The following is a 23,812-nucleotide window of genomic DNA, read 5'->3' on the forward strand; positions in this document are numbered from 1 at the left end:
GGAAATTGTAACAGTGGCAAGATGGCTACGGAACCAAATAAGACTGAAATCCTGACCATTTTCAAAAGATTAAGATCCATTCCTACGAACAAGGTAACCTTAAACACACCTCCACCGCTGCATGTGTGTCATTCAGACACTGTTGGTCGTATTGGCAGCTTGTCTGTTGGTTTTATCTGTCCGGTCAGAGGCGGTTAGCTTGGAGGCTAACTGTTTTCTAGCACCTAGCTAGGCCCGTCTATACGGTCGGGCAGCTAGCAGGAGCTAATAGCCGTTAGCTAGCCTGCCGGTAAAGCAGGCAAACATAAAGGCCACGTATGCGATTTGTGTACGCAGAGGAAGCTAACCACTTTAGCTACACCACGGCTGGAAAACGAAACGAGAACGGCTGAGCTGCTTTGACTCAACTGTACACACATCCAGAATATGTTAGAGAAGTCGTTAACGCCACACATTTGAAGTCGTAACGTTTGACTGAGCTGAACCATATGATGCTAATGCTAACAGCAATGTACAGTGACTACAAGGTGTTTGGCAGGACCACTGCTTCCTGTCAGGAGCCATATGTTCAGTTTAGTATTAATTTACTGTATCACGCGTTTGATTTACTGTCTGTATAACCGAGCTGTCTTCACCTGAAGCAAAAGCTGATTGATTTTTTTTGTAGCTAGCTGCTGCTATGCTAGGCCTGGGTGACTTGTATGGGTTCACACAGTGTGAATCAAGACTGGCACCTTTTGGGACCATAAAGAAAAAGTCAACCTTGGGTGTAAAGGGACACAGTATGGTGGAGGTCAAGGGCTTCAACGAGTACTTATTCTTTACTACTCAAGACTGTGCCAGCTAGTTTCCTGATCAATCAGTCACTGTTAAATCTATAATATGTTAAGTTGTGTCTTGTTTAGCTGAAGCTAACCAGCATTTAGACACAGCTGAGAGTTCAGTTTAGTATATATGTGCTGTTTGGTCTTTAGTCTTTGCCTCATAATGTGATTACTAGATGTATTTCCCCAGTGTCTTGATGTTATAGTGTGTTTTCTGTGGTTATGATCTATTTGTGAACATTTGTCTCGTCCCCAAATCTTTGTTGCCACCCAAAAGTTGTTGTAAGTGTATTTTTAATGTCCACATGTTTCTATGTTGATTTACTTTTGCTTTTATATGATTATCCATGTCATATTAATTAAAGATCTACAGTAGCTGGCCCATGTACGGTCTGCACCAGTGCTTAGTAAACTGGAGGGGGTAGTAGAGCTGTACATGAGTAGAGAAAAACGTGATCTGAAACCAAAGCTTAATGATCCGTTTTCATAGTAGACATTTTGACCGATCAAACACCGGCCTGAGGACAGTTATCATTCCTTCACAAGTCAAGGAATGATTTAGAAACAAGGAGTGCACGGTATATATTCTGAAAGGAGCACCACATGTGCAGCACATTATCAACAGATGTGTGACTTTGATTTGTGAGTAAAAGGAACACATTCCTGTTTAAATCCAAAATATATATATATATAATGTAAATATAAAACGTATTCCTGAGTTCACAGCCGGTAAAGCAGAAGTGTAGAAAACCTGTTTGCTTTCTGAAGGGGGCATGAGAGAAAAGGTTTTACTATTTTTGTTCTGTGAAGTTTGTCTCAATTGAGGTCTTACAGCTTTCTGAACAGTTGACTTAGTGATAAAATAGCTAATTGTTTCTGCTCTACGTTAGTCCGAAGAGGAGCGGATGTTTCCTGGAAACAAGAACTGAAACTGAAGATTGTATGTTCATGTAACCGCTCAGACAATCTCTGCTTTTATCATTTTTTATGACTGTCTTTTTTCTCTATTTTGGGCAGTTTGCCATCAGGTGATAGTGACAGTGTGGTTGAGATAAACTGGAAATGTGGGTATGATGTGCAGCAAACGTCAGCAGAATTGAACCGGATTCTCCAGCTTTTTAAACTGCAGCTGAAACGATTAGGTGACTTATCCATAAGTTGATAAACCAGCAACAATTGAATAGAATCATTGGTAAAAGTATTTTTTTAAAGCAAAGAAATTAAAAATGCACTTATTCCATCCTCTGAAATGGGAATGTTTTGGAAGGTGTCTCTGATTTTCTATTCTTCTATGGTAGTAAATCTAATATCTACGGGTTCTGAACAACTGGTTGCACAAAACAAACTGCATGAATATCAAGTTCAGCTTTAGGAATGAATTAAGAGCTCTTGTTACCATTTTCCACCAGTTTGCAGACAGATAATCCAGAAAATAATGAATCAATAATGAAAACGGTTGGTAGTTGCAACCCTTGACACGACAACCTCCTAGAGATGTCATTGTTGTAACGTCATGGTGGTTGCGATGCTGCAAAACAGTGTGTTTACCATTTCAGTGTTGGCTAACTATAGATGCCACTGAGGTTTCTGACGTGTGTGTGCTGTTTCTGGACAGGTATGTTTTGACTGCGCAGCCAAAAACCCCAGCTGGGCAAGTATCCCTTATGGCGTGTTCTTGTGCATCGACTGCTCTGGCATCCACCGCTCGCTGGGAGTGCACCTCAGCTTCATCAGGTGGGCTTCAATCAAGGAAACATGACTTTTTTTAAGAGGTTTCATGCCTCGTGTGTCTTCATCATTGCTGAGTTGATGCATAATTATTGTCTGGTCACGTTAATCCGTTGTGTTGTATCAGTTTTGAGCTGGTGTCTATTTGTGGTCAAACTAGCTAGCAGCTAGCAGACCCAGCTGCTGATTCAGAGAAGAAGCCACTGATTGGACATGAATATGTAGATGTAAGAGGGCAGTGAAAGAAAATTTTAGTCGTGCGTGAGTCTTACACAGTGTCGGAGAAAGATCAGCGACATGCTGTTCGTACGACACTTTCCAGTCACATGTCAAGAGGAGGTTCAACAAGCACCTTAAATGTCAGCGTCATCCATTTGATAAACAGACATGAAGAAGTGTGTGACGATTACCTGACAGCAGAGAAAAATGACACCAGGAGAGCACAAACCACCACCAAGATCTTTGTCTCATAACAAAAACAGATTAAACAACAACCATCGGTTTGGGCTGTCGGCCAAATTGTCATTTCAAACATCAGTGTCTGTCCAGAATTTCTCAAACAATACATTCCTCATCATAGCTGTCAGCAGTCACCATCACAGCACGACCTCCTCCGACAGTTTAAGTGAGTAATTGCGCAGCCAGAGAGAAAAAGGAGAGCGGTCGGTGGTGAGAGGAATGTGGCCTGTGTGCTGTGGAGTGAGCACAGCGGAGCCGTGAGACTCTCCGCTGTCGGTTCCCTCCGCTCCCAGAGCCGCTCCAGGCCGCTGCGCTCGGTGTTGCTCCACGCTCACCTCAGATTTCACCCAGCAAGTCACAAATTACACATGAGATTGTCAGATTCCTTCCCAGGGTACTTAAGACACATTTATTTAAAGATCTCAACTCACACCTTTTGGTTAATGGTTCTTGTTTAAGCTAATAAAACATTCAGGCCAGTTATTTTTGTTAATTAAACCAAGTCTTCTCGGTCTCACATCCTCCCACAAACTGAACAACGAGTTAATCTGTAAATTATTATCCTATTTGGGAATACTTTCATGTGAGTGGTACTGGAACAAAAGTGGACGCTCCAACTCTCCAACCGAAAATCCTCCTGCTCACACTGTCTTCACTCCACTCACGACCTTTAGCAGTGAATAGTTCTGTCCTTTGACCTCAGATTGTCTTCACTGACAGTTACCGAGCTGCGGTGCAGTGATGATCAGGTTTTCCCGACATATCGAAGTGCTGACGTTCCACATTTTCCCCTTTTCCCCCCTCAGGTCCACTGAGTTAGACTCCAACTGGAACTGGTTTCAGCTTAGATGTATGCAGGTTGGAGGCAACACCAACGCGGTAAGCCCGGCTGTGGAGTGAATTAAAATAAGGTCTTTTAGTGTCCTTTGAGCAGATTTCTGTGGCTCTTGACGTGATGCACTAAGTCTCTTTCTCCTCCTGTCTGAAGACGTCGTTCTTCCGCCAGCATGGCTGCTCCACAAACGACACCAACGCCAAGTATAATAGCCGTGCAGCCCAGATGTACAGGGAGAAGATTCGGCAGCAAGCTAACGCTGCGCTGTCCAAGTATGGCACAGATGTGAGTATCAGTCAAGTGGAAACGGTTTGGGGAATAGATCAGATCAAGTCAACTAAAGCTTTAAAGGTTTTTGTTCATTATATCCATCAAAATTCAGACCAGGCTCTATTAATCCTCGCTGGAGAAATAACAAGTTAGTCTAGTGAAACTGTATCTCAGTCAGACAACAGACTCCCACTTGATAAGCCCTTAATTGACCGTGGACCATTCAGGAGAGTCTGTGTGCTCACTGGTGCCTGAATCATCCCCGTCCTCTCAGATGCAGCACAAAAGCCTGAAGTAATTCAGGAATACGTGACGAACAAACACAGTGAGTGTTTGGTTTGTAACAACTGAGCAAAAAATATTTACAGCCATTAAATCAACCAATCAAAAGAGGACAGTTATGGGGATGTTTGGAAGTTTTGATCATTATGTGACTACAATTTCAATTAAATTGCCTCTGATCAGACCTCTGGTCCAGCTGTTAGTTTTTGAGTAGATCCACTTAGTTGAAATAACAGAAATGAGCCGTTGCCGCGTGGATTATTGATATATTACATAAGAGTGATTATCAGTGTCTGAACTGTGCTGGCAGAGTTGGTTCAGAGTCCACGAGGTGTGTACCACTCACTCTATCTGATGACCACATCACAGGAAATATGCCAAAAACCAAAAGTCAGACTAGAAAATGGCCTGCGTGAACATTATTGATTGATTACTTACTGAGTGTCCCTATTGAACATATTGAACACTCCCTCTCTCTTGCTGCAGCTGTGGATTGACTCTTCTGTGGCAGGAACTCCTGCAGCTCCCGAGAAGAAAGAGACAGACTTCTTCGCAGAACATACACAGGTTTGTAAAAGCAATAGTTTATCTGTTATTGTGAAACAGGACAGTTTTTATATTTTATCATTTATATAACAGTGGATTATTTGAGGTTTATATACAAACAAACATTTTTTAAAAGGATCCCTGTCATTTCATTAATTAAACAATCGTGACCAAGGTGGTGAACATAAAAGTACATTTGAAACCGGTAACTTCACTGTAAACTGAGATGGTATCAATGATAACAACAAACGGTATAAATACACCAAGAATATCATATAAAATAAGCCTCAAATATACAAAAATGCTGCCTGCAGAATCAGATCTATAATAAATGACTGATTAGATGAAGTAGTGTGTTTGGTGTGGGTCAGCGTGAATTGATAAGATATAAAAGGCATCATTTTACTCCAATATATTGGTACTTATCAGCTGATATAGTACATGTAGTAACTGATACAGCTGTGATCAGATAAAAAAATAGACCTTTATGCCTGAAATGACCTTTTAGAGGCTCAAAGTTTAGTGTAAATGTTGAATTTGCTGCTGAACCTAAAATCTAATGGCTTTATGAGCTGTGTGGTTAATGGAAGATATAAATGGTGTCTTATTGATATGTTTTCTGTGTGTGTGTGTGTGTGTGTGTGTGTGTGTCTTTCCAGCCTGCCAATGACTGGAACATGGCGCCGCCCCCCGAGGCGGAGCAGAACGGAGCCACTGTCACCCCACAGCTGATGGACACATCCGTCAAAGGCCAGGATGAAAACCGTCAGTGAAACACATAAGTTTTCACATTACAAGGAACCTTGATATATTGGTGCATTATCAAGAAACATAAATATGAAATATAAATCAATACAGATTAGGAGAAAAAGTCTGCACTAAACCTGTTTTTATACATATAATGTACATTCATATACATTCAGTAGTCCGATATTGCACAAGACAATATGATAATACAATCATTTTAAAGGGCCAATCTGCTGATTTTACTCATTAAAGTCAGTGTAGCCACCATGATGCTCACTTTAGATTATTCACCATGCCGTGGAATAGAGGTGGGGAATACTTTACTTGAACTGTTCTCCGTCTGGTCCTGCTTGTAGAGCCAGAGGACGGACCCAGCATCGACGGCCTGAGCACGTCACCCAAAGCCTCCATCGGTGAGTCTGTTAGTCTGGTTCAGGGCATCGCCTGCTCTGCTGTCACCTCGGCTCCGTCGTCAGCTTGTTTCCCTGCTCGTGTCCGACGTTTGTGCTCATTCAGAGGGAACACGACTCCCTCAGTGTCCTCTCCCTGTCTCTGGATCTCTGGATCAGCATGTTTATATCCACACAGACAAGTGTTTTATCTGTCTAGCTCTGTTTACTATGATAATAATAGTAGACACCAGAGTTCTTCACGAGGAAACTCGTATGGGTTGTTTGATCTCATACTAAATCATGGGATAATCTCTGAGTGACACACTAATCTTTTAACTCTCCACAAGTGCAGCACAGTAATTATCTCCATACAAGAAAAGAATACCTGCACACACCCTGCTCGCTCCAAACAATGATTGACAACTTTTACTTTACTTCACCTTTTACTTTTAAACCATCTCAAGTCAGAACGGTATCACTTATGTCTATTTAGAATAAACTTAAGAGCTGGGAATGAGCATCTTTCTTTCTTTGTCTCTTTGGCTTCTCTTTTTATCCCTGAACACGAACTGTGTCCCACTTTTTATTTCCAAGATGCTTAGAAAAGGATTATTTTTATTGAATCAACAGATTATTTTCTCAGTTAACGATGTCATAAAACGTACACATCGTATTTTAACAGCAACACAGTGTGCTTTGTGACAGATACATTTAAAAAGAGATGGAAGACATAGGATTAAAATGAATAGTTAATGAATTATTAATTAGTTTTCTGACTTAATTGATTAATAATTTACACAGTCCTTCCCATGTGATCAACAGTATCAGTGTAATCATTAGAAGCTAATTTGGGCTCACACCCTGTTGATAACGAGCATTATTCTGATGTTAAATGGGCTTCTTCTGTGTTTTGGATCATGGTTGTGGTGGCTGGTTTGTCCTGTCGCGTAGAGGACTCCATGCGTTTGTCGGCCCGGCCCGGATCGACACCCACAGGTGATTACGTTTGGGCGGAGCTGTTGTTTTTTGCGGTGGCTGATTTTACACCTCTGACGCATGGTTGTGCTGCTTGACTGACATCTCATCAGCCGTGTCCTGTCGTCCTTCCTCTGCTTCTCACGCAATATAGAAACTAGTCGCTCAGCCTGTGAGAGCTGTGTGCTGTTTGTGTTCTGAAAACCTTATTTTAGATGTCAGAAAGTGACCTCTGACAGACAAATGGCCCCAAAGGACTCTAATAATAATAATAATAATAATAATCATAGTTTTCCTCTGGTGGCTCTGAAAGATGAATAGTTTCCTAAAGCGTCTGTAATTTTAGTTCCTTCTCGGAGCGCGAACGTTTTTCATCTTGCAGGTGAAACCCAGTTTAAAAGGTCTGTTTTTAAATGCTGTGGTGGTCTGGTTCACATGTCCTTACCCAGAGGTGTGAGGCAGTGTGTGTTTCTGGGGAGAGCCTGCTGCCTGCTTTCGCCTGTATGACCTTATTTTGGTATTGTTTTGCTGAGCTCTGGATATTCCTCTGCGTCTGTGTTTAACAGCGAACTCAGAGAGAAGTCGGGTCTCTCTCTGCTGCTGTTTCACTCAGAGCAGAGACGGAGCTACTTTCACACTAAATCCAGTGATCGGACACCTTCCCACAGGGCTGTGTGGACGTGTTTCTTTGTACTTTGGAACATAACCATTGTGAAGCAATTAGAAAATAATGTTTGATTTCTGTGGTTTATTGCGTTTTCTCGTTTTCTCCGCTCCCTCTCTTTGTTTACCACTGAGCTGGCGAGGAGGGGCCGGCGTTGTGGAGGTCTGAAACCTTTCTGTTCCTTATATAAAAGGAAGAAAAGGTCCAGGTCTAACAGATGATTTACATTCACAATCAAACATTACCTTAAAAACAGAAAACTGTAACTTTGGCCAAACTGATCTGGCTGAACTCGGCTGTACCTCGTGTGGACTAACCGGCGTGTTACAAGAGAAAAGGGTCCTGTTGCAGCCGTTCCCTGATGCTTTGGTCTCAGCTTTAGTGTGAAGGGTTGTTTTTTTTTTGTTTTCTGCGACTAACTGACCAGTGAAAACTTGGACTAACTCTTCTCCTTGACTAACTTTGTGGTTGATTATTAGGCAGCAGCTCTGCTTCTCAGTGCTGCTTTATTTACCCGCTTGTTTTTCTTGCTTTGACTTCAGGTCAGCAACGTAAAAGTCACTCTCAGTTTGCCTACTTGGCCAAATGAGGGCTTCAAAATAAATGTTTTCTAACAGATTCCCATTTGTGTTACAGATGTGAAGCCTTCCATCATTGGAAAGAAGAAGCCCATGGCTGCCAAAAAAGGGGTGAGTCATATTTTTTACACATTGGACCTCGATTGGTGTCCAGACTGTGACAAAATCCAGGTCATATGTGGACACGTTGAACTGATATCTAAATTAAAAGTGTCTAAATGACTGGAAGGTACAAAACGTTTTGGAGTTTCAGTAGATCACCTCAGCTGACGGCTTTTAAACGGGCTGCAACACGATCCTTTGAGGCAACTGCGTGTCAGGGATCCAATACAGTAACACTGTGTTCCCGTGAGCTAAAATCCCTGTTTTTATGAATGTAGTCTGGTGTGTGTGCAGAGAGCGATATAACGGCTGTTTGTGGTTAAACCAGAAGGATCTTCCAGGTCTCTCTCTGTAGGGATCCTTTCCATAATGCTGTCACACACTTAGAATAACACTCTGAGCCTGTCAGTGGATCAAACAAGCTCTTTTAGTGGACCTACTGTGATCAGGTGCAGTTGCCACAAAGGATCACGTTGCAGCCAGCTGAGGTGATCTACTGGACCAATTCACAACTTTTTGAACCCAAAATATGTAAGAAAAATAAATAGTGCCCAGGTGTACGAATACTGAAGTTATCCTTTAATATCTAACTTTGACTCTGAGCTGGAACTAATCTGTTTGCCGCTGATGCAGCTCGGTGCGAAGAAAGGTCTCGGCGCCCAAAAGGTGAGCAGTAAGAGTTTCTCTGAGGTGGAGAAGCAGGCGCAGGTGGCCGAGAAGCTGAGAGAGGAGCAGGCTGCTGAGGCGAAGAAACAAGCAGAGGAGTCCATGTAAGGAATGCTAAGATATTGATTACTTATATATCCAGTTAAAACAAGGATTGATTATCTGAAGTTTTATTTTATTTAACATTTTTATGGTTTATGTGATTTCCATGATCTGATTTGAAGAGTTTTTATTGACCTGACGTCGGCCTTTGCAGTGTCGCCTCGATGCGTTTGGCTTACAAAGAGCTGGAGATCGACAGGAAGGTGGAGGAGAAGAAGCTCCAGAACCTGGAGGGCAAGAAGAGAGAGCAGGCCGAGAGGCTGGGCATGGGCTTTGGCAACAGGAGGTAACGTCACAACACAGACGGTGTTCAGTTATGATCCTGAGACCAGAGCAGGACGCCTTCATTTGGGTCGTAAGGCTGAATCTTGACACCTGAATATAACGACAGCGTGTTTGTGTTTCCTGTTTCAGTGCTGTGTCTCACTCAGTGATGTCAGAGATGCAGGTGATCGAGCAGGAGACTCCCGTGGGAGCCAAGTCCTCCTCACGCTCCAAACTGGACATGTTTGACGAGCCGGGCTTCACCTCCGGACCCCCAAAGTACACGTGACTCCTGCTGCGGGTTAGATCAGCTCCAGGTGTGCAGGGGCTCTGTTATTAAGTCGTCTGTGTGTGTGATGTTTCAGGTACAAGGACAACCCGTTCACAGTGGGAGACGGCTTTGGATCCCGGTGGGACACCGAGGGAGGGACCGCCTCCTTTACCACCTCCTGGGCTCTGGAGAAAGAGGACCCCAAAGAGGAGGTCACCATCTCTAGCATTCAGCCAATTGGAGAGAGGTACACACACACACACACACACACACACACACACAAGCTCACTGTCTTTTGTCTTTATATCTTTAGAAAATGGGTTTGTTCAAAGTCTCAGAAGTTTGGAAAGTGCTGGAAATTGTAGCTGTTATGTTTTCAAGGTTTGGAAAATGCCTGAACTCAAATATAGTTCTTGAAAAACACCAGATTTTTCTGCATAATTTGGTGTTTTCATCAACAAAATCACTTGAATGAACCAAATTCCTTTTAATACATGACATGAAACTTTAATAGTACTTTAGATGTGGTGATAAAGGCTTTCAGTATTGTGCTTTAATTCTCCTCCTGTGTTTGATCCAGACTCCCCAGCAGGAGAAAAGCCGAGGTGTCGGCTCCTGTGTCCGAGTCGAGTGAGGCCAGACAGAAGTTTGCAAATGCGAAGGCGATCTCTTCGGACATGTTCTTCGGTCGGGAGAGCAGTGCAGAGGTGAGAAACTTCCCCTCTTGGCAGCCGTGCATTTTAAAGAGAGAGAAAGATGGAGCTGTGTATTTGTAACATACCGTCATGTCTTCTCTCAGTACGACGCAAAGACCAGGCTGGAGAACATGTCAGGAAGCACCTCCATCAGTTCAGCTGACCTGTTTGGGGACGGCAGTGACCACAAAGGTAAAACCTGTGTGTGTGTGTGTGTGTGCTGACATGAGTATTTTGTTTTTTACTTATTGTCAGAAAGGAAAAAAATGAGAGTGACTTTTTAAAAATGTGATCTGAAAGTAGTCACACGTGGTCTGGACGTGATGAAACTCCGCCAGACTGTGATGGTGTTGCGGTGAAATGTGTCCCCGTGGTTTTAGCGACTTACGCTGTCTGGACATTTGCCAAAAGACGTCGTTCCTGCACGACGAAAAGACGCAAAGCAACAGAATAAATGTTATATTTTGGCCACATATCAGCTTTTTACTGAAATGAATATATTCAGATGTAACCCCTTAGTTATCACCAACATTTTGATTAGCAACTAAAATGTAATATAGAATTTTTTTCAGTAATAGTACAATTAGATTTAATCTGGAGTTCATGACTGTTCCCCAAATCCCACAAACCTTTTCATATTGTGAGCTGTTTTTAGTTTCATTTAAAATCAAACCTCACTCAAAAAGAGGTCAGTGGTGTTTTTGTTTGGGACTATTTTCAGTGGCGGCACATAAACTGCTGCTTTTTTCATGTTTTTCCTACATTGATATAGTTCATAATCTGCTCAAATAGAGTTTTTAAATGTTCCTCCTCCTCCTCCTCCTCCTCCTCCTCCTCCTCTCAGGGAGGGCATCGGGCTTCGACAGCGTGCTCCCCGCCGGCCCGGATATCGCACAGTTCAAACAAGGAGTGAAGACCGTCGCGGGCAAGATGGCCGTCCTCGCTAACGGTGTCATGAATACAATCCAGGTGAGACGTCCTGCTCCGGCCGAGCTGTGTGACACTGTAGGAACTGGAGAGATGATTCTCCGTCTGGCTTTGATTAGAAGTGCTGCGAGCTCTGTGGGCACAAAGCAGTTCTGTAAACTTTAATAACGTTTTATAGGTTTGGAAAAGTTCTTTTTGGACATTTTCAATCCTTACTGGGGCCAAAACACACTTCGTTATTTCCACACATCACCCACTGTGGGGAAAAGGGCAGAATGTTTTGAGTGGAATATCCCTTTTTATAATAGGTAGATTTTAATAATTAGAGCTGCAACCATTAGTCAATTAGCTGCCAACTATTTAAACTCATTTTTAATTAAGGATTTTATTCAGTTTTTCTTTTACTCCTGTGACATTTGAGCTTTGGGAAACACTGATCAACATTTTTCACCTTTTTATTGACCAGAAAAGCGCCTGAGTAGAAGATAATCATGACCGGCTGCCCCTAATGAGGCCGTCACCTAAAAAACAGAGAGACCATTTGCACTCGGCTGTTTTCACCTGGTCCAGTCAAACAATCAGTTCCTATTTAGATGAATGAAAATGTGGCAGGACAGTGTTGAAATCCTGTGAGAGAACAACAACTTAAACTTAGATATTTCAGTTTTCAGCTGAAGTTTGGTGACGTTTAGGCACCAAAGCTTCTTGGTTAGTCGTAAGAAAAGATCAGTTTGGGCTAAAATCACATGTCAAACACACACACACATTAAACACACACTTGTGCAAACAGTCAGCTGATGGTTTGTCCTGTGTTGTCAGGATCGCTACGGCTCCTACTGATCCGACCCGCCGCCGGACGGACGCCAACCTGTGGGAAGAAGACATACTAACCAACGCCTGTGTAGAGCCAACCAGCCTCCTGACTGACACCTCCATCTGGGCGGGCCGAGGGGGCGAGACGCCGGGAGGATTGCATGGGGGGAGGAAGGGGAGGGAGGGAGGGGAGGAGAGCCTCGGCCGTCCTCCTCTAGAGACACTTTTACAGGAGTGAGACAGTATTTTCTTCTCATTCTCATTCGCTCTTTGACTCTTGAGTTTTATTTTCATAAAGAAAAACCATCGAAGAGTGTAATCTTTTCTAAACCGAGGGTCCTGTTGTCTTTTTTTTTTTTTTTTGTGTCTTAGTTTTCAAAATTGACGTCAGAGTTAATTCTACTATATTTTATTCCTTCTACATAAATCAAAGTGTTGATTTTGATTCATATTATCAAATACTTAAAGCTTATGTGTTTTTTCTTTTCTTTTATTGTGATATTAAAAACAAGGTGCAGTATATATTTTCAACTTTCAGAGTTAATTTGAACAAGAAACCACGATGTTTGCATTCACTGTTTGTAAATCGCTCACAGTTTGTCCACAGGTTTGTTTCTCGTCTCGTTCACACGGTTTGTGAGCTTGGAGTCGAGCACTTCTGTCCGGGTGACAGTAAATAATCTGGAGGGTCAAGTACTTGACGCCCCGGCTGCTACGGTTATTTATTATGCATCTTTTTAAAAACAGGGAGCGCCATACGTGGTTTAATTTAAGACAAGTGGCTCCAGCTTCAGTCGCTAAAACTGATTTTAAAATGGGCACCAGGTGGGTGGAGGGTGGGGGGGTTAAACCCAAACAGTATCTTAAAAAAAAAATAGTCCTTAAAAACATCAGAACGTGCTCAGTCCAGGCTCATAAAACACTGATGCTGTTCCGACTATGCATCTCCTCCATTTCACGGCCTTTCGAAGTCTCGTCGGTTGAATCTGAAGTCTGCCTCGACGCACGTCGGCTCTGACAAACACACGACGCCGCGTTTAAGACATCACACTGCCTTTGTTTTCTCTTTTGTTCACTACTGCGGTTTCTTTTTTTGAAGACTCCGTTCAGTCGACTTCAGTTTACATTTTTTTATCTGTTCAGCTTCAGTTTAAAAAAAAAAAAATATATATATATATTCCTGACATTCAAGGTGTGAACCGCTTTGCAATGGTCGTGCCTATAACTGATGATGATGACGGTTCAGAGCCAGGCAGCATGCACGTGAACGGACACCCGTCTATATGACCCTCTGTGATAAAGTCAGACTTATTTATCCTGCCGTGACGGCTCACACTTGTCTCACCCGTCTGTAAAACAACCCCTCACCCTTTATGTTCCCGGCAGACTTTACATTCAACGAGTTATTCAAAGGACTGTCCCGAGTAGATTAGAAAAAGCAGAAACTGGTTTGTTATGTTCTTTGATAGATCAGAGTGTCATATTTTTCCTAGCGTGGCCATGCCTGTGTGTGTCCCACCCACCATAAACTCTCCAAACAGTAACAAACGTGGACTGACAGGATGAAAACATTCAACTATTTATTTGTAGGCTACAAAAAAGAAACTTATTCAGTATGTTAATAAAGATTGAAAAACCTCTGCAAGGTTCTCGTCATTGACTCCTTCACACACACACACACACACACACTTAGAGATAGTTCGGATTTAAAAAAAATAAGCTATATTTAGAATATTTTCACTGCTTTACCTTGTATCAGACAGCTCTTTAGGACAGGGAGGTGAAGCTGTTATATATATATTATATATATTATATATGTGTCTGTAGTTGCGTCAAAGTCACCAGACTCCATTGACAAAAACAGTAATTTTACCTTGCATAACACGGGAGATGCTGGTCTACCGCTGCCTCTATTAGTTGTTGTTTTTGTGTGTTTTTGTGTGACTCTGGTGTTTTAAAGTTTAGTTTTGGATCCGAACTAATATGTTAAAACACCAAAGTCACAGCAATCAGACCAGCAACTTCTGTGTTCTGCAAGGTAAAATCACTGCTTTTCTCAATGGAGTCTGGTGGCCTTGAAGAAAGCAGTGATGCTTCTCTGGACTGGATGCCGTGCCAACCGCAATCCGAACTATCCCTTTTTAACATCTCAAGTGTTCATAATTTTAATCTCCTTCCCGCTGGCATTGTTCTGTATCTCAGCCGTTTGTGTGTGTGTGTGTGTGTGTGTATCTGCTTTTCTGCATGAAATCTCAAAAACTGGAAATTCACTGGCTGCTGGTGGAAATGAGTTGTTGAGATTTTCTTTTTCTTCCACACAAGTTTGATGTGCTTCTCTTTCATTGCTGCTTAGCTTGAAGTCCTTAAATCCTCTCTGGGCTGCAAGAGCTTTTCACAAGAGTGGAATGAAATGATAACATAAGACAAGAACACACATAAATAAACCGTCGATGTGAATAAACTCTTCACTGTGCAGACAAACTCTCCAACATCTGATTTGAAGCATAAGGCAAATGTTTCTTTAGTCACACCAGCACTTTGTAGTGTCGGAAACAAGTTAGAAAGTAAAAAAAAAGAAGAAAAATGTGTTTGCTGATTACTGAAAACAATCTCATGAGAATCAAGTCTGTTCTGCTGCAGAAAGAACCTTCTGAATCCAGAGGTTTTGTCACAGAGAAGATCATCGCCGTCAGTCGGAGTTGGAAATCATTTCCACATCATTTTATCTGATTTTAGGGGAAGTGTGTGTCTGTTTCTGTCCCTGTCCGGCCTGACCGCTCCCCACTCTCTCTCGTCGAATCGCAAAAACATCAGGTATCGGCGCGTCCAGCAGGTTTTATCCCCAGTTGTAGAAATAGATCTTCTGCCAGGTGGGGAGGTAATCCATCAGAGGGCCTGAACACACACACACACACATCAGGGTCGATAAATAAACAATAAATAGACAATAAATGGGAACACCGAACGCTGCTGCTTTCTATTAACACACAGTTTATTCATAAAATTAAATCTTAATGTCTTAATAAGTCGCTAATACTCATTTATATCTGGGTGACAAATGATATTATTCAGACTGAAATAGAATTTAAGTGACGCACAGGCGCCACAGTGGAGTGAAGAATTAATAATTTATTCCAAGAATTAATTCCTGTTTAATGCTAAAAGAACATGTAAACAATGTTGTATTCAACTGCAGGAAAATATGCTATTCAACATAAAGAGAACAAGGAATAAAGTTTACAATAATAGTTCTGTTTTAATTAGAATCAAAGCCACCAGACTCCATTGACAAAAGCAGTCATTTTACATGGCAGTGGTTGGTCTCGCTCAGGTAGGTTCTTTGTGCTATCGTGTGATTTTGATGTTGTGAGGGATCGTTCAGATTCAACACAGTCATTGAAAACACAAACTAACTAATCAATCAAGGCAGCAATAGAGGAGCATCCCCTGTGTTTCTGTGAGCTAAAATCCCTATTTTTGTGAATGGAGTCTGGTGTGTGTGCAGAGAGCGATATCACCTCAGCTGACAGCTTTTAAACGGGCTGCAACATGATCCTTTGTTTGTGTCATTGTGTGACTTGTTGTTTTGATGCATCAGGGATCCAATACAATAACACAAACAAACTAACCAACCGATCGAGGCAGCAGCAGACTAGCGGCTCCTGTGCTCCTGTGACATAAAATCCCTGTTTTTGTGAATGGAGTCTGGTGTGTGTGCAGAGAGCGATGCAACGGCTCGACACAAAGGATCACGTTGCAGCCTGTTTTGCAGCTGCCGGCTGATCTACTGGACCAATTCCAACACTTTTTGTACCCAATCAGCCAGTTCAACCCCCAAAATATGTAAAAGATTTTAGGTTTAAAAATACCAGAGTTGTCCTTTAACATGTCCACTGTACTTACGTGCTATGAGTCCGATTCCTGGAACGTGATCAGCCAGAAGTCTGAGCAGGAAGAGAATCTTTTCCCTGCAGATGAAGAGACAGTTAAACACAGCTGTCACCGCGGTAACAACACCTGTGACCTTTCTGCTGTTTAACAAGTTTACACTCCATTCATCATAATCAATTCATCGTTAAACATTTGATGCTTTCCTTTGGTTTATATTTATGTAAAACTGAATGTTTGTGGGGTTTTGGACTGTTAATTGGACAAAACAAGCAAACTGACGACGTGTGACGAGCCTTTAGCCACAAACATTGACGGAAAATATAATCAACTGATTAATCATTAATAATAATTAATCAATAACAGAGCAGTGAGCGCTCACAGACACTCACTGTGAGTACTTGTCGTAGAAGGGGGACCGAAGAAGGTAGTACAGCAGGAGGAAGGTTCTCCTCCTCATCTCGGCCCGCTCCCATCCATTTTGAAATTTGGCATCATTGAGCACAGCGAAGCTAAAAGAGGAAAAAAAAAAAAACTACTGAAATAATCACAGCTTTATTCCACAGACACATTTCTCATGTTCACAGGCTGTTTGGGCTCAACGGTTTAGAAATGTTGTTTTATTTCTATCAAAGTCTCACGGGTACAAAATGAATCTATAAGAATAGAATAGAACAGAATATAGTTCCTTTATTACGGCAGCAGTACAAACAGACAGACAGAACCACAAGACAACCAACACTTAAGGCACAAAAACAGTAGAAGAAAAGGGAAAATATAAAATATGTTCAATCTAAAATAGAATAATATAACATAAGACTAGTATACAATATAAAAAATAAATAAGATGGCATGTGTGGGTCACGGCAGGTAGAAAAACGTTCAAAATACAAAAAAGAGCTGAGGGGGGGGTTAATATGCCGGGAAAAAGCTCTACATTCCCGGGATTTAAGTTGGAAATTTATGAGAGAAAACCTTTAAAATTTAAGTGGTAAAGTTACAAGGAAAAACTCAAAGTATTAGAAAGGACCTTGAATATTCTAGAGGATTATCAAAGTCACAAATTTACATGAAAAAACTGAAATATTCTGAGATTAAAGCTGTAAATTCATGAGAAAAAATGTAAAATAAAAATAGTGATTTGGGCTCAAATCTGATTTATTCCTAAATCTGCTACAGACATAAAACACTATTTTTACTTTCTTATATATTTATAACTTAAAATATTACCTCACCCCCCCCTTCCCTTCCCTTCTCCATAATTTTCATTAATTAATTTAATTTTGCCTAAAATGGTCACAGATAATAGTTTTTTCTTCCAAAACATGGAGGAACAAATGAAATCAGGTGGTCACTCCTCCTCAGAACCTTCACAGCTGAAAATATAGACAAGACTCTTTAAAATAAACCGGTTTTATTTCTCTAATGGTGAAAACAAAGTTAGTTAGAGAAGTGTGATTAGACATCACGAGTGTGACCACAGACCAGATCAGGTGCTGAGTCGTAACGTACCTGCAGAGTTCGAGCGCTCCGGAGACGAGCCACGGCTTCCACGACTGTTTCCCACAGAGTCCGAGACAGAAGACTGAGGCCACGAAGGGTTTCTGTAAGGAAAAGTGTCTCAGGGGGGGAAGAACTGTAGGTCAGTAACAAAACCACCATCTAATATCTCCTCTGATACATAATAATCATCTATTTGTCTTTAAAAGAAAGATTCTTCTGACTATTGAGAAGTTTTATAGATTTAAATCCTCTAAAAAAAACCTTTTTAATCCATTTAATTTAGTTTTTAGTCTATATTACTATTATATTTATATTTATCTCATTGATTTTGACCATCTTTTTTAGTTATTTAGCTTTTATTTATTATTATTATTATTATTATAATTATTGCTTCTCATCATTTTATTTTATTTCATTTATATTTTAGTTTTGTTTCTTTTTTCTGTTTGTCTTTTTAATCTATTTTAAATTCATTTAAATTATAACTTTCACACGTATTTTATTCCATTTTCATCTTTTCAGATTTTAATTAGATCGATCTTAATCTCCACTCGTTATGTCGTCTGTGCAGCTCGAAGCTTTCTGAAAGATGCTCTGCAGATAAAGTTTGACTGATTGATCGATCAGATAACTCTGTTTTTTCTTTTACTGTTGCAGCGTCTCATCTCAAACTCAGCCTGTGGTGCTTCTGTGGTGTTTCTTACTAAACCAGCTGCACTTCCTCTTCCTCGCCTCCACGGGAACCGTTTTTAACACCCGGCGTCAGGTTACTGTGGCTGTGATCCTGGATTACACATTTGTCTCGTTTGAGGAAAGTAACTAAATATTCTGATGTAACTTCTGAAAAGAAGCCTGTAAGATCTCAGTTTTCAGGCCTTTTCATGTAATTAGATATTTATTAGATGTTTTCAAACCTTTTCTTGTAACATTTAGAGGATTCTGCAGCCTTGGCAGAGGTGAACTCTGAGAAAACACTCCGAACTTCTGAAAGAGAACTTGGATATTCTCTGAGATTAAAGTGTTAAATTCATGAGAGAAACTCACAAAAGTACAAGGTAGAAACTTTGAGAAATGACACATCATCTGGGACTAAAGTCATAAATTCAGTTTTTACAGTTTCATTATTGCTAAATGTGACTGTGAAGTCTAATCTGAGCAGGTCGTCATGAATTCACCACTTTAATCTCAAATCTTTCAAAAACAGGAGTGAATATTCTTTGTCTTGTACATTTGTGACTTTAATCTCCGAAGATTTGAGTTTTTCTTTCTGTAAATTTACTACTTTCATTTCAGTAACTCCCCCCCGCCCCCTCTGCAGCCGCTAATCTACTGATATCTATCTACTGATGCCTGCGGGGAAGGTGGGGAAGGATACGGTGCACGAGCGGCCGGCTGATGTACAGCGACTCGGCGACGGTCTCCTGCAGCCCCAGCTCTGTCGGCCGGCTGTGGTTCAAGCTGCTCCTCCTCTGCTGCTTCCTCTGACTGGGAGCCCCCCACAGCCGGGCCTGCAGGGAGCGGGCTGGCACATCAGACACAGACAGGGGTGAGGAAGGGGGAGAAGTTCACCCACGCTGACAGTAAACCCCCCCCCCCATGTGAACCACGGTCCCTGGGTTTAGCTGAAGCCTGTTTCTGCTACATGATCACACCTGCAGCTGAGCATCATGCAGCCACATCCTGTTTCAGATGTTAGATCTTTGTTCAGCATCTTTTGTTTCCACGAACAATAAAAGTCAACTGTGGAGCTGAAGCATCACAGCAGCACTGACCAGAGCAGCTGGACGATGAAGACCATGACTGTTCATCAGTGCAGCAGTAAGCCAACACAGGAGCAGAGTTTATAAGGCAAAGGCCCCCAAACAACTGGAGAGATGTCACCAAAACACGGCAGGAAGAAGAAGAAGAAGAAGAAGAAGAAGAAGAAGAAGAAGAAGAAGAAGAGGAAGTACAGAGGTGGTGAAATCTGCAAACTGCTAAACAACCTTAAAAGGTGATATCCTGTCTGAGCTGCATTGGTTGGTGTTAATGTGAAGGCACATTAAAAACTCATTATGCCCTGTTTCTTTAACCCTCTTTTCTTTAAACCTGTTTCTTTAACCCTCAACTTTAATAATCCAGTCATCAGAATGACTCTGAAACTTATAACCACTGATATATGATATGATATTTCCTCAGTTGGACAAATGTTTCTTCCTCATCTTGGTGCTCTGGATCAATATTCCCCTATGACACCCTGAGACGAGCAAAATTAGTCAGTGGGTGCCAACGAAATCAGAACAAACCATGGATACAAATAAAACCAAGAGGAAATGTATCACTTCCTGCATGAGGAAAGAAACGTGATTTGATCTTTAAAAAGGTGTGACCGTTTGGGTTTCGTGGTTATTAAACTACCTGAAGTAAAACCTTAATTACTGACACTAAACAAAGTGATGCAGACAGAAGAACTTCAGGTGGTGAACAGCATGAAACACAAGTGCTGAGGACATAAAAGCCTTCAGAGCAGCACACAGGATGAAAAATACAAATTCCAAAGTGAGAAACAGGATATTCACTCAGTCACACAGTCGCTCCCTGAGCTTAAACAGCTCCAGTTCTGCTGCCATGTCAAACTTCAACAGTATTACATTTCAATTTTACACAACAACGATAAAACCAACAGAGGTGTAGACTCTTACTGCTGCCCAGGGGCCTCATGACGCGTCCCGACCTCTGGCCCACGAAGCAGGAATCATCCTGCTGCTCGCAGCCTCCGTCGTCTGTGGAGCAGAGCGAGGACACGGTCAGAGCTTCACTCTGTCAGCAGCAGCAGCAGCTGACACACAGCGTCTGTGTTTGCAGGTTACAGCAGCGTTCTTTGTCGGTTTATTTGCCTCTTAGTGAACGTCTGAGCAGCCTTTTAACTCCTGAGGGGAAACCGGCTGTGTAGCTGCTAGATAAATACTCCACTGTGTTTGTAATGATACTGTGTGGTGCTGGTTTATCTGAGCTGCACTGAGGCCACTTTGAAAAGGAGAGAGAGACATTTCTGTGTTTCCTGAGTCGTTCTGCTGAGAGCCAACGCTGCACTAAGAGGGAACAGTCACAGTCAAAGATTTTCAGCTTCATGACTTTAAAAATAAAAAAATAAATTAAAAATTAGAATTAGAAACAGCTTAGACGCAGGCTTGTTTTTTCTGAATGCACTGCAGCGCTGCAAGCACACACACACCTATACATCAGACTGATTCTGATTCTGATTCACATTAATGTCCTCTGGGAGAACACAAGCATCAGATCAGGATTCTGTATCTGTGCAGGCTCATTATTAAATGGTTCAGATTAGTTGTTACCTGATGCGAAGGATCATTTTTAACACATAAGATCAACTTTAGCTGAAGTCACGCTGGGATCAAGTTTAAAGGAGCTGTGTGTGGAAATAAATGGAGTACACGCTAACACGCTAACATGCTAACGTGTGAGGAGGAACAGAAACTGTCTCTTTCTCATTAAACATCAGGGACAAACTCTGAAACTGTTCTCTGGAAGAGCGGCGAGTGACGAAGAGGAGATCACCGACCTTCATCAGGAAACTCTGCTCCTCTGTCCAGGGGGATTATGGGAGGTGAAGTCTGGAGGCCGGATTTGTACCAAAGAAGCAGCACGAGGCGAAAAACTGTCCTGGAGATCAAGAGAGGAGACAGAGAGGGTCCCATTCAGACCACCGTAAAGGGTTATTACACAGGATTCTACATATGACAGCACACACATGAGAAGCTCTACCAATAAATAATGTCATAGAAATTTGAACTGGGGTTTTCTATTATATGTAGTAAACATTTGTTAATGCTAATACACTAAATGGCCAAAAGTATATGGGCACTAGATCATTATTATTATTATTATTACATTTCTTTTAATTTATTTTTATTCTATTGTATTATTTGTGATGCACTTTGTAACCATGTTTTGAAATTAGCTTCATAAATAAAGTTATTATTAATAATAATAATGTTGAAACAATAGAGGATCTCCAACAAACTGGAGGATTTCAAATAAAGTCAAACTGAGAAGCACAAAAAGTTGAGTTCAGGTAACTGAAAAACATTTCCTGTCAGATAGAAACAACATTTCTATTTCTCTTTCATTTCTGTGCTTTTAAATAACGGAATTTTTTTTAAAAAAGAAATGAAACTCAGATTCAGGTAACAAAAGGTGGAAGCATTACTTAAAAATCTGGATGAGTGCGATCGCCAGCCAGCGGCCGACGTCACCCCACAGCTTGCAGGCTCCGATCTCCAGGAAGACCTCCACATACTCCAACACAGAGAGCCAAGTGAGGAGCTTCTGCTGAGACAGAGACTGAACACAAGACAGGACGAACATTAGTCAGCGCTCTCAGTTAGCACGGCGCTGGAAACACACTGAAACTATAACAGCAGTGACAGTAAAGGGAAGCACTGCATTGTGTTGGGAGGGAGAAGTTTGTTGAACCACAGAGAAACCAAATGATTGATCACAGTAGGTCCACTAAAAGAGCTTGTTTGATCCACTGACAGGCTCAGAGTGTTATTCTAAGTGTGTGACAGCATCATGGAAAGGATCCCTACAGAGAGAGACCTGGAAGATCCTTTCGGTTTAACCCCAAACAGCACACACACCAGACTACATTCATAAAAACAGTGATTTTACCTCGCAGGAGACAGAAGTGGCTGGTCAACCACTGCCTAGATGGGCGTTACACAAATATTGTGTTGGATCCAAACTAACCCCATGAAACACCAAAGTCACAAAATGACGCAAACAAACCAGCCGATCAAGGCAGCAGAGAACCAGCAACTCCCGTGTTTCTGCGAGGTAAAATTACTGCTTTTATTAGTGGAATCTGGTGCCATTGAAGAGCAGAATAGAACGGCTGTTTGTGGTTAAACCAAAAGGATCTTCCAGGTCTCTCTCTGTAGGGATCCTTTCCATGATGCTGTCACACACTTAGAATAACAATCTTTGATCATTTGAGGTACATTGCAGCCATCACAGTTGGTTTTGTGACTGCTGGCGAAGGTGATCTATTGGACCGGGTTTAGAAGTACCAGCGGTCTCTTTTAATAAAATAAGAAAAAGTTGTTTTTTCTATCAATATAATTCAAGCCAGTCTCCATAAATGTTTATGTCCCCTCAAAGGCATTGACGCAGCCAGCGGTTATTTCTCTGTGAATGAAATCAGAGATTATGGGAAAACTGTAGCAGCACTCACCACAGGGAGGGCACGTGTCAGCCCTTTACGCAGGATACTGTCATTGAACAGCACCAGGAGATTAGAGGCAGAGTACACTGAAAAACACACACAGCCATGCAGAGGGAGATCATCGATCATTCCTCGTGTATCACTGTGATCACAATATTTGACTGTGATGAGAAAATAACTCAATATGCACCATAGGTTCACAAGACTGCACCTTATTGATGATCTGTTACTCTCACACCTTATTTATATTCACACTCTTTCCTACTTTGTACTGCAACTGCTGCAGAACAATTTCCACCAGGAAGTCTGATCTTGTTTTAATTTATTTCAATTGCAGCATAAATTAATACCACTTACTATAAATTGATTGAACCATGATTTGTATTGAGTGAGATGATTGACAGGTGAAAACACAGTGGCCAAACTATACCTCAGCTGTTATTGATCTACCTTGAACATATGTTTGACATTTCTGTGCTGCAGCTTCTTGTTATTTACCAGCTGCTGTGATGAGATATAAGAAGTAAATAACCTGGAAACAGCAGCTGCTTTAACTTGTACTCACCTAGTTCAGATAGTTCATGGGAGTCTGCAAACCGTCCTGCAGAATAAGAGTCATTGCATGTTTTTAAGCTTCATTATGAGCTAAATAAACAAACAAGCATTAAAAGCACAAGTAGCTGGCTGTTAAGTAAAAATGAAACTGAATCCTTACACCAAAGTTCAGTAGAGTTAACAGCAGTTAGAGCTAAAGTTTTACATTTATAAGTTAATTCTTCAGCATCAAGGTAAGTTTTAAGGAAAAAGCTGGTGTGACTCACCTGCGATCAGGTAGGACAGAGTCCTCACGGTGCTCTCCAGCTGTGCTGTAGCAGCGGGGTTCCTCCTCACGTACTCGGTGTAGCGCTCGTAAAAACGAGTCACTTTGTCGATATACTCTTTAACGTGAGACATTTCAGCTCTAAACTTACCGCCCACTCAAACACACGCGCTGCATTTACCTGCCGAGATCAAAATAAGCTGGTTAAAGTTAGTTAGTTTGGAAGATATCGAG

The 23,812-nt window shown here is 41.6% G+C and overlaps 2 protein-coding genes across 3 annotated transcripts; one reads left to right on the forward strand and one right to left on the reverse strand.

Annotated features, from left to right (window-relative positions):
* Positions 1–12,286, forward strand: arfgap2 (ADP-ribosylation factor GTPase activating protein 2). Of its 2 annotated transcripts, XM_070829121.1 has the most exons (17): positions 1–93; positions 2,440–2,558; positions 3,818–3,890; positions 4,000–4,131; positions 4,885–4,965; positions 5,604–5,709; positions 6,048–6,104; positions 7,035–7,079; positions 8,359–8,411; positions 9,036–9,172; positions 9,325–9,456; positions 9,585–9,713; positions 9,800–9,952; positions 10,286–10,412; positions 10,505–10,592; positions 11,245–11,369; positions 12,147–12,286. In XM_070829121.1, exons 1-17 carry the CDS (start codon positions 22–24, stop codon positions 12,165–12,167), a joined length of 1,650 nt encoding a protein of 549 aa, XP_070685222.1. In that variant the 5' UTR covers positions 1–21; the 3' UTR covers positions 12,168–12,286. The 2 variants fall into 2 exon arrangements, with proteins under 2 accessions (XP_070685222.1, XP_070685229.1); XM_070829128.1 differs by lacking the exon at positions 7,035–7,079.
* Positions 12,287–13,706: 1,420 nt separating this feature from the next.
* Positions 13,707–23,758, reverse strand: pex16 (peroxisomal biogenesis factor 16). The gene is made up of 11 exons (XM_070829152.1): positions 23,580–23,758; positions 23,324–23,359; positions 22,768–22,844; positions 21,742–21,875; positions 21,094–21,194; positions 20,213–20,293; positions 18,907–19,053; positions 17,541–17,613; positions 16,421–16,540; positions 16,044–16,108; positions 13,707–15,035 (listed from the first exon to the last, which is right to left on the reverse strand). The coding sequence occupies exons 1-11, from the start codon at positions 23,710–23,712 to the stop codon at positions 14,977–14,979; spliced, it is 1,026 nt and encodes a 341-aa protein (XP_070685253.1). The 5' UTR covers positions 23,713–23,758; the 3' UTR covers positions 13,707–14,976.
* Positions 23,759–23,812: the final 54 nt, after the last annotated feature.

This window comes from Pempheris klunzingeri, chromosome 1 (assembly GCF_042242105.1).
Source record: "Pempheris klunzingeri isolate RE-2024b chromosome 1, fPemKlu1.hap1, whole genome shotgun sequence".
In the NCBI taxonomy this organism is placed as follows: Eukaryota; Metazoa; Chordata; class Actinopteri; order Acropomatiformes; family Pempheridae; genus Pempheris; species Pempheris klunzingeri.

Excerpts from the sequence above, each read along its gene's own strand:
- arfgap2 (XM_070829121.1), top strand. The coding sequence starts at position 22 with ATGGCTACGGAACCAAATAAGACTGAAATCCTGACCATTTTCAAAAGA. Across the intron at positions 9,714-9,799 it reads TTCACCTCCGGACCCCCAAA|GTACAAGGACAACCCGTTCA; the intron begins GTACACGTGACT and ends GTGATGTTTCAG. Across the intron at positions 11,370-12,146 it reads GTGTCATGAATACAATCCAG|GATCGCTACGGCTCCTACTG; the intron begins GTGAGACGTCCT and ends CTGTGTTGTCAG.
- pex16 (XM_070829152.1), bottom strand. The coding sequence starts at position 23,712 with ATGTCTCACGTTAAAGAGTATATCGACAAAGTGACTCGTTTTTACGAG. Across the intron at positions 16,541-17,540 it reads GGAGCGCTCGAACTCTGCAG|CTTCGCTGTGCTCAATGATG; the intron begins GTACGTTACGAC and ends TTCCTCTTTTAG. Across the intron at positions 15,036-16,043 it reads AGGAATCGGACTCATAGCAC|GCCCTCTGATGGATTACCTC; the intron begins GTAAGTACAGTG and ends GTGTGTGTTCAG.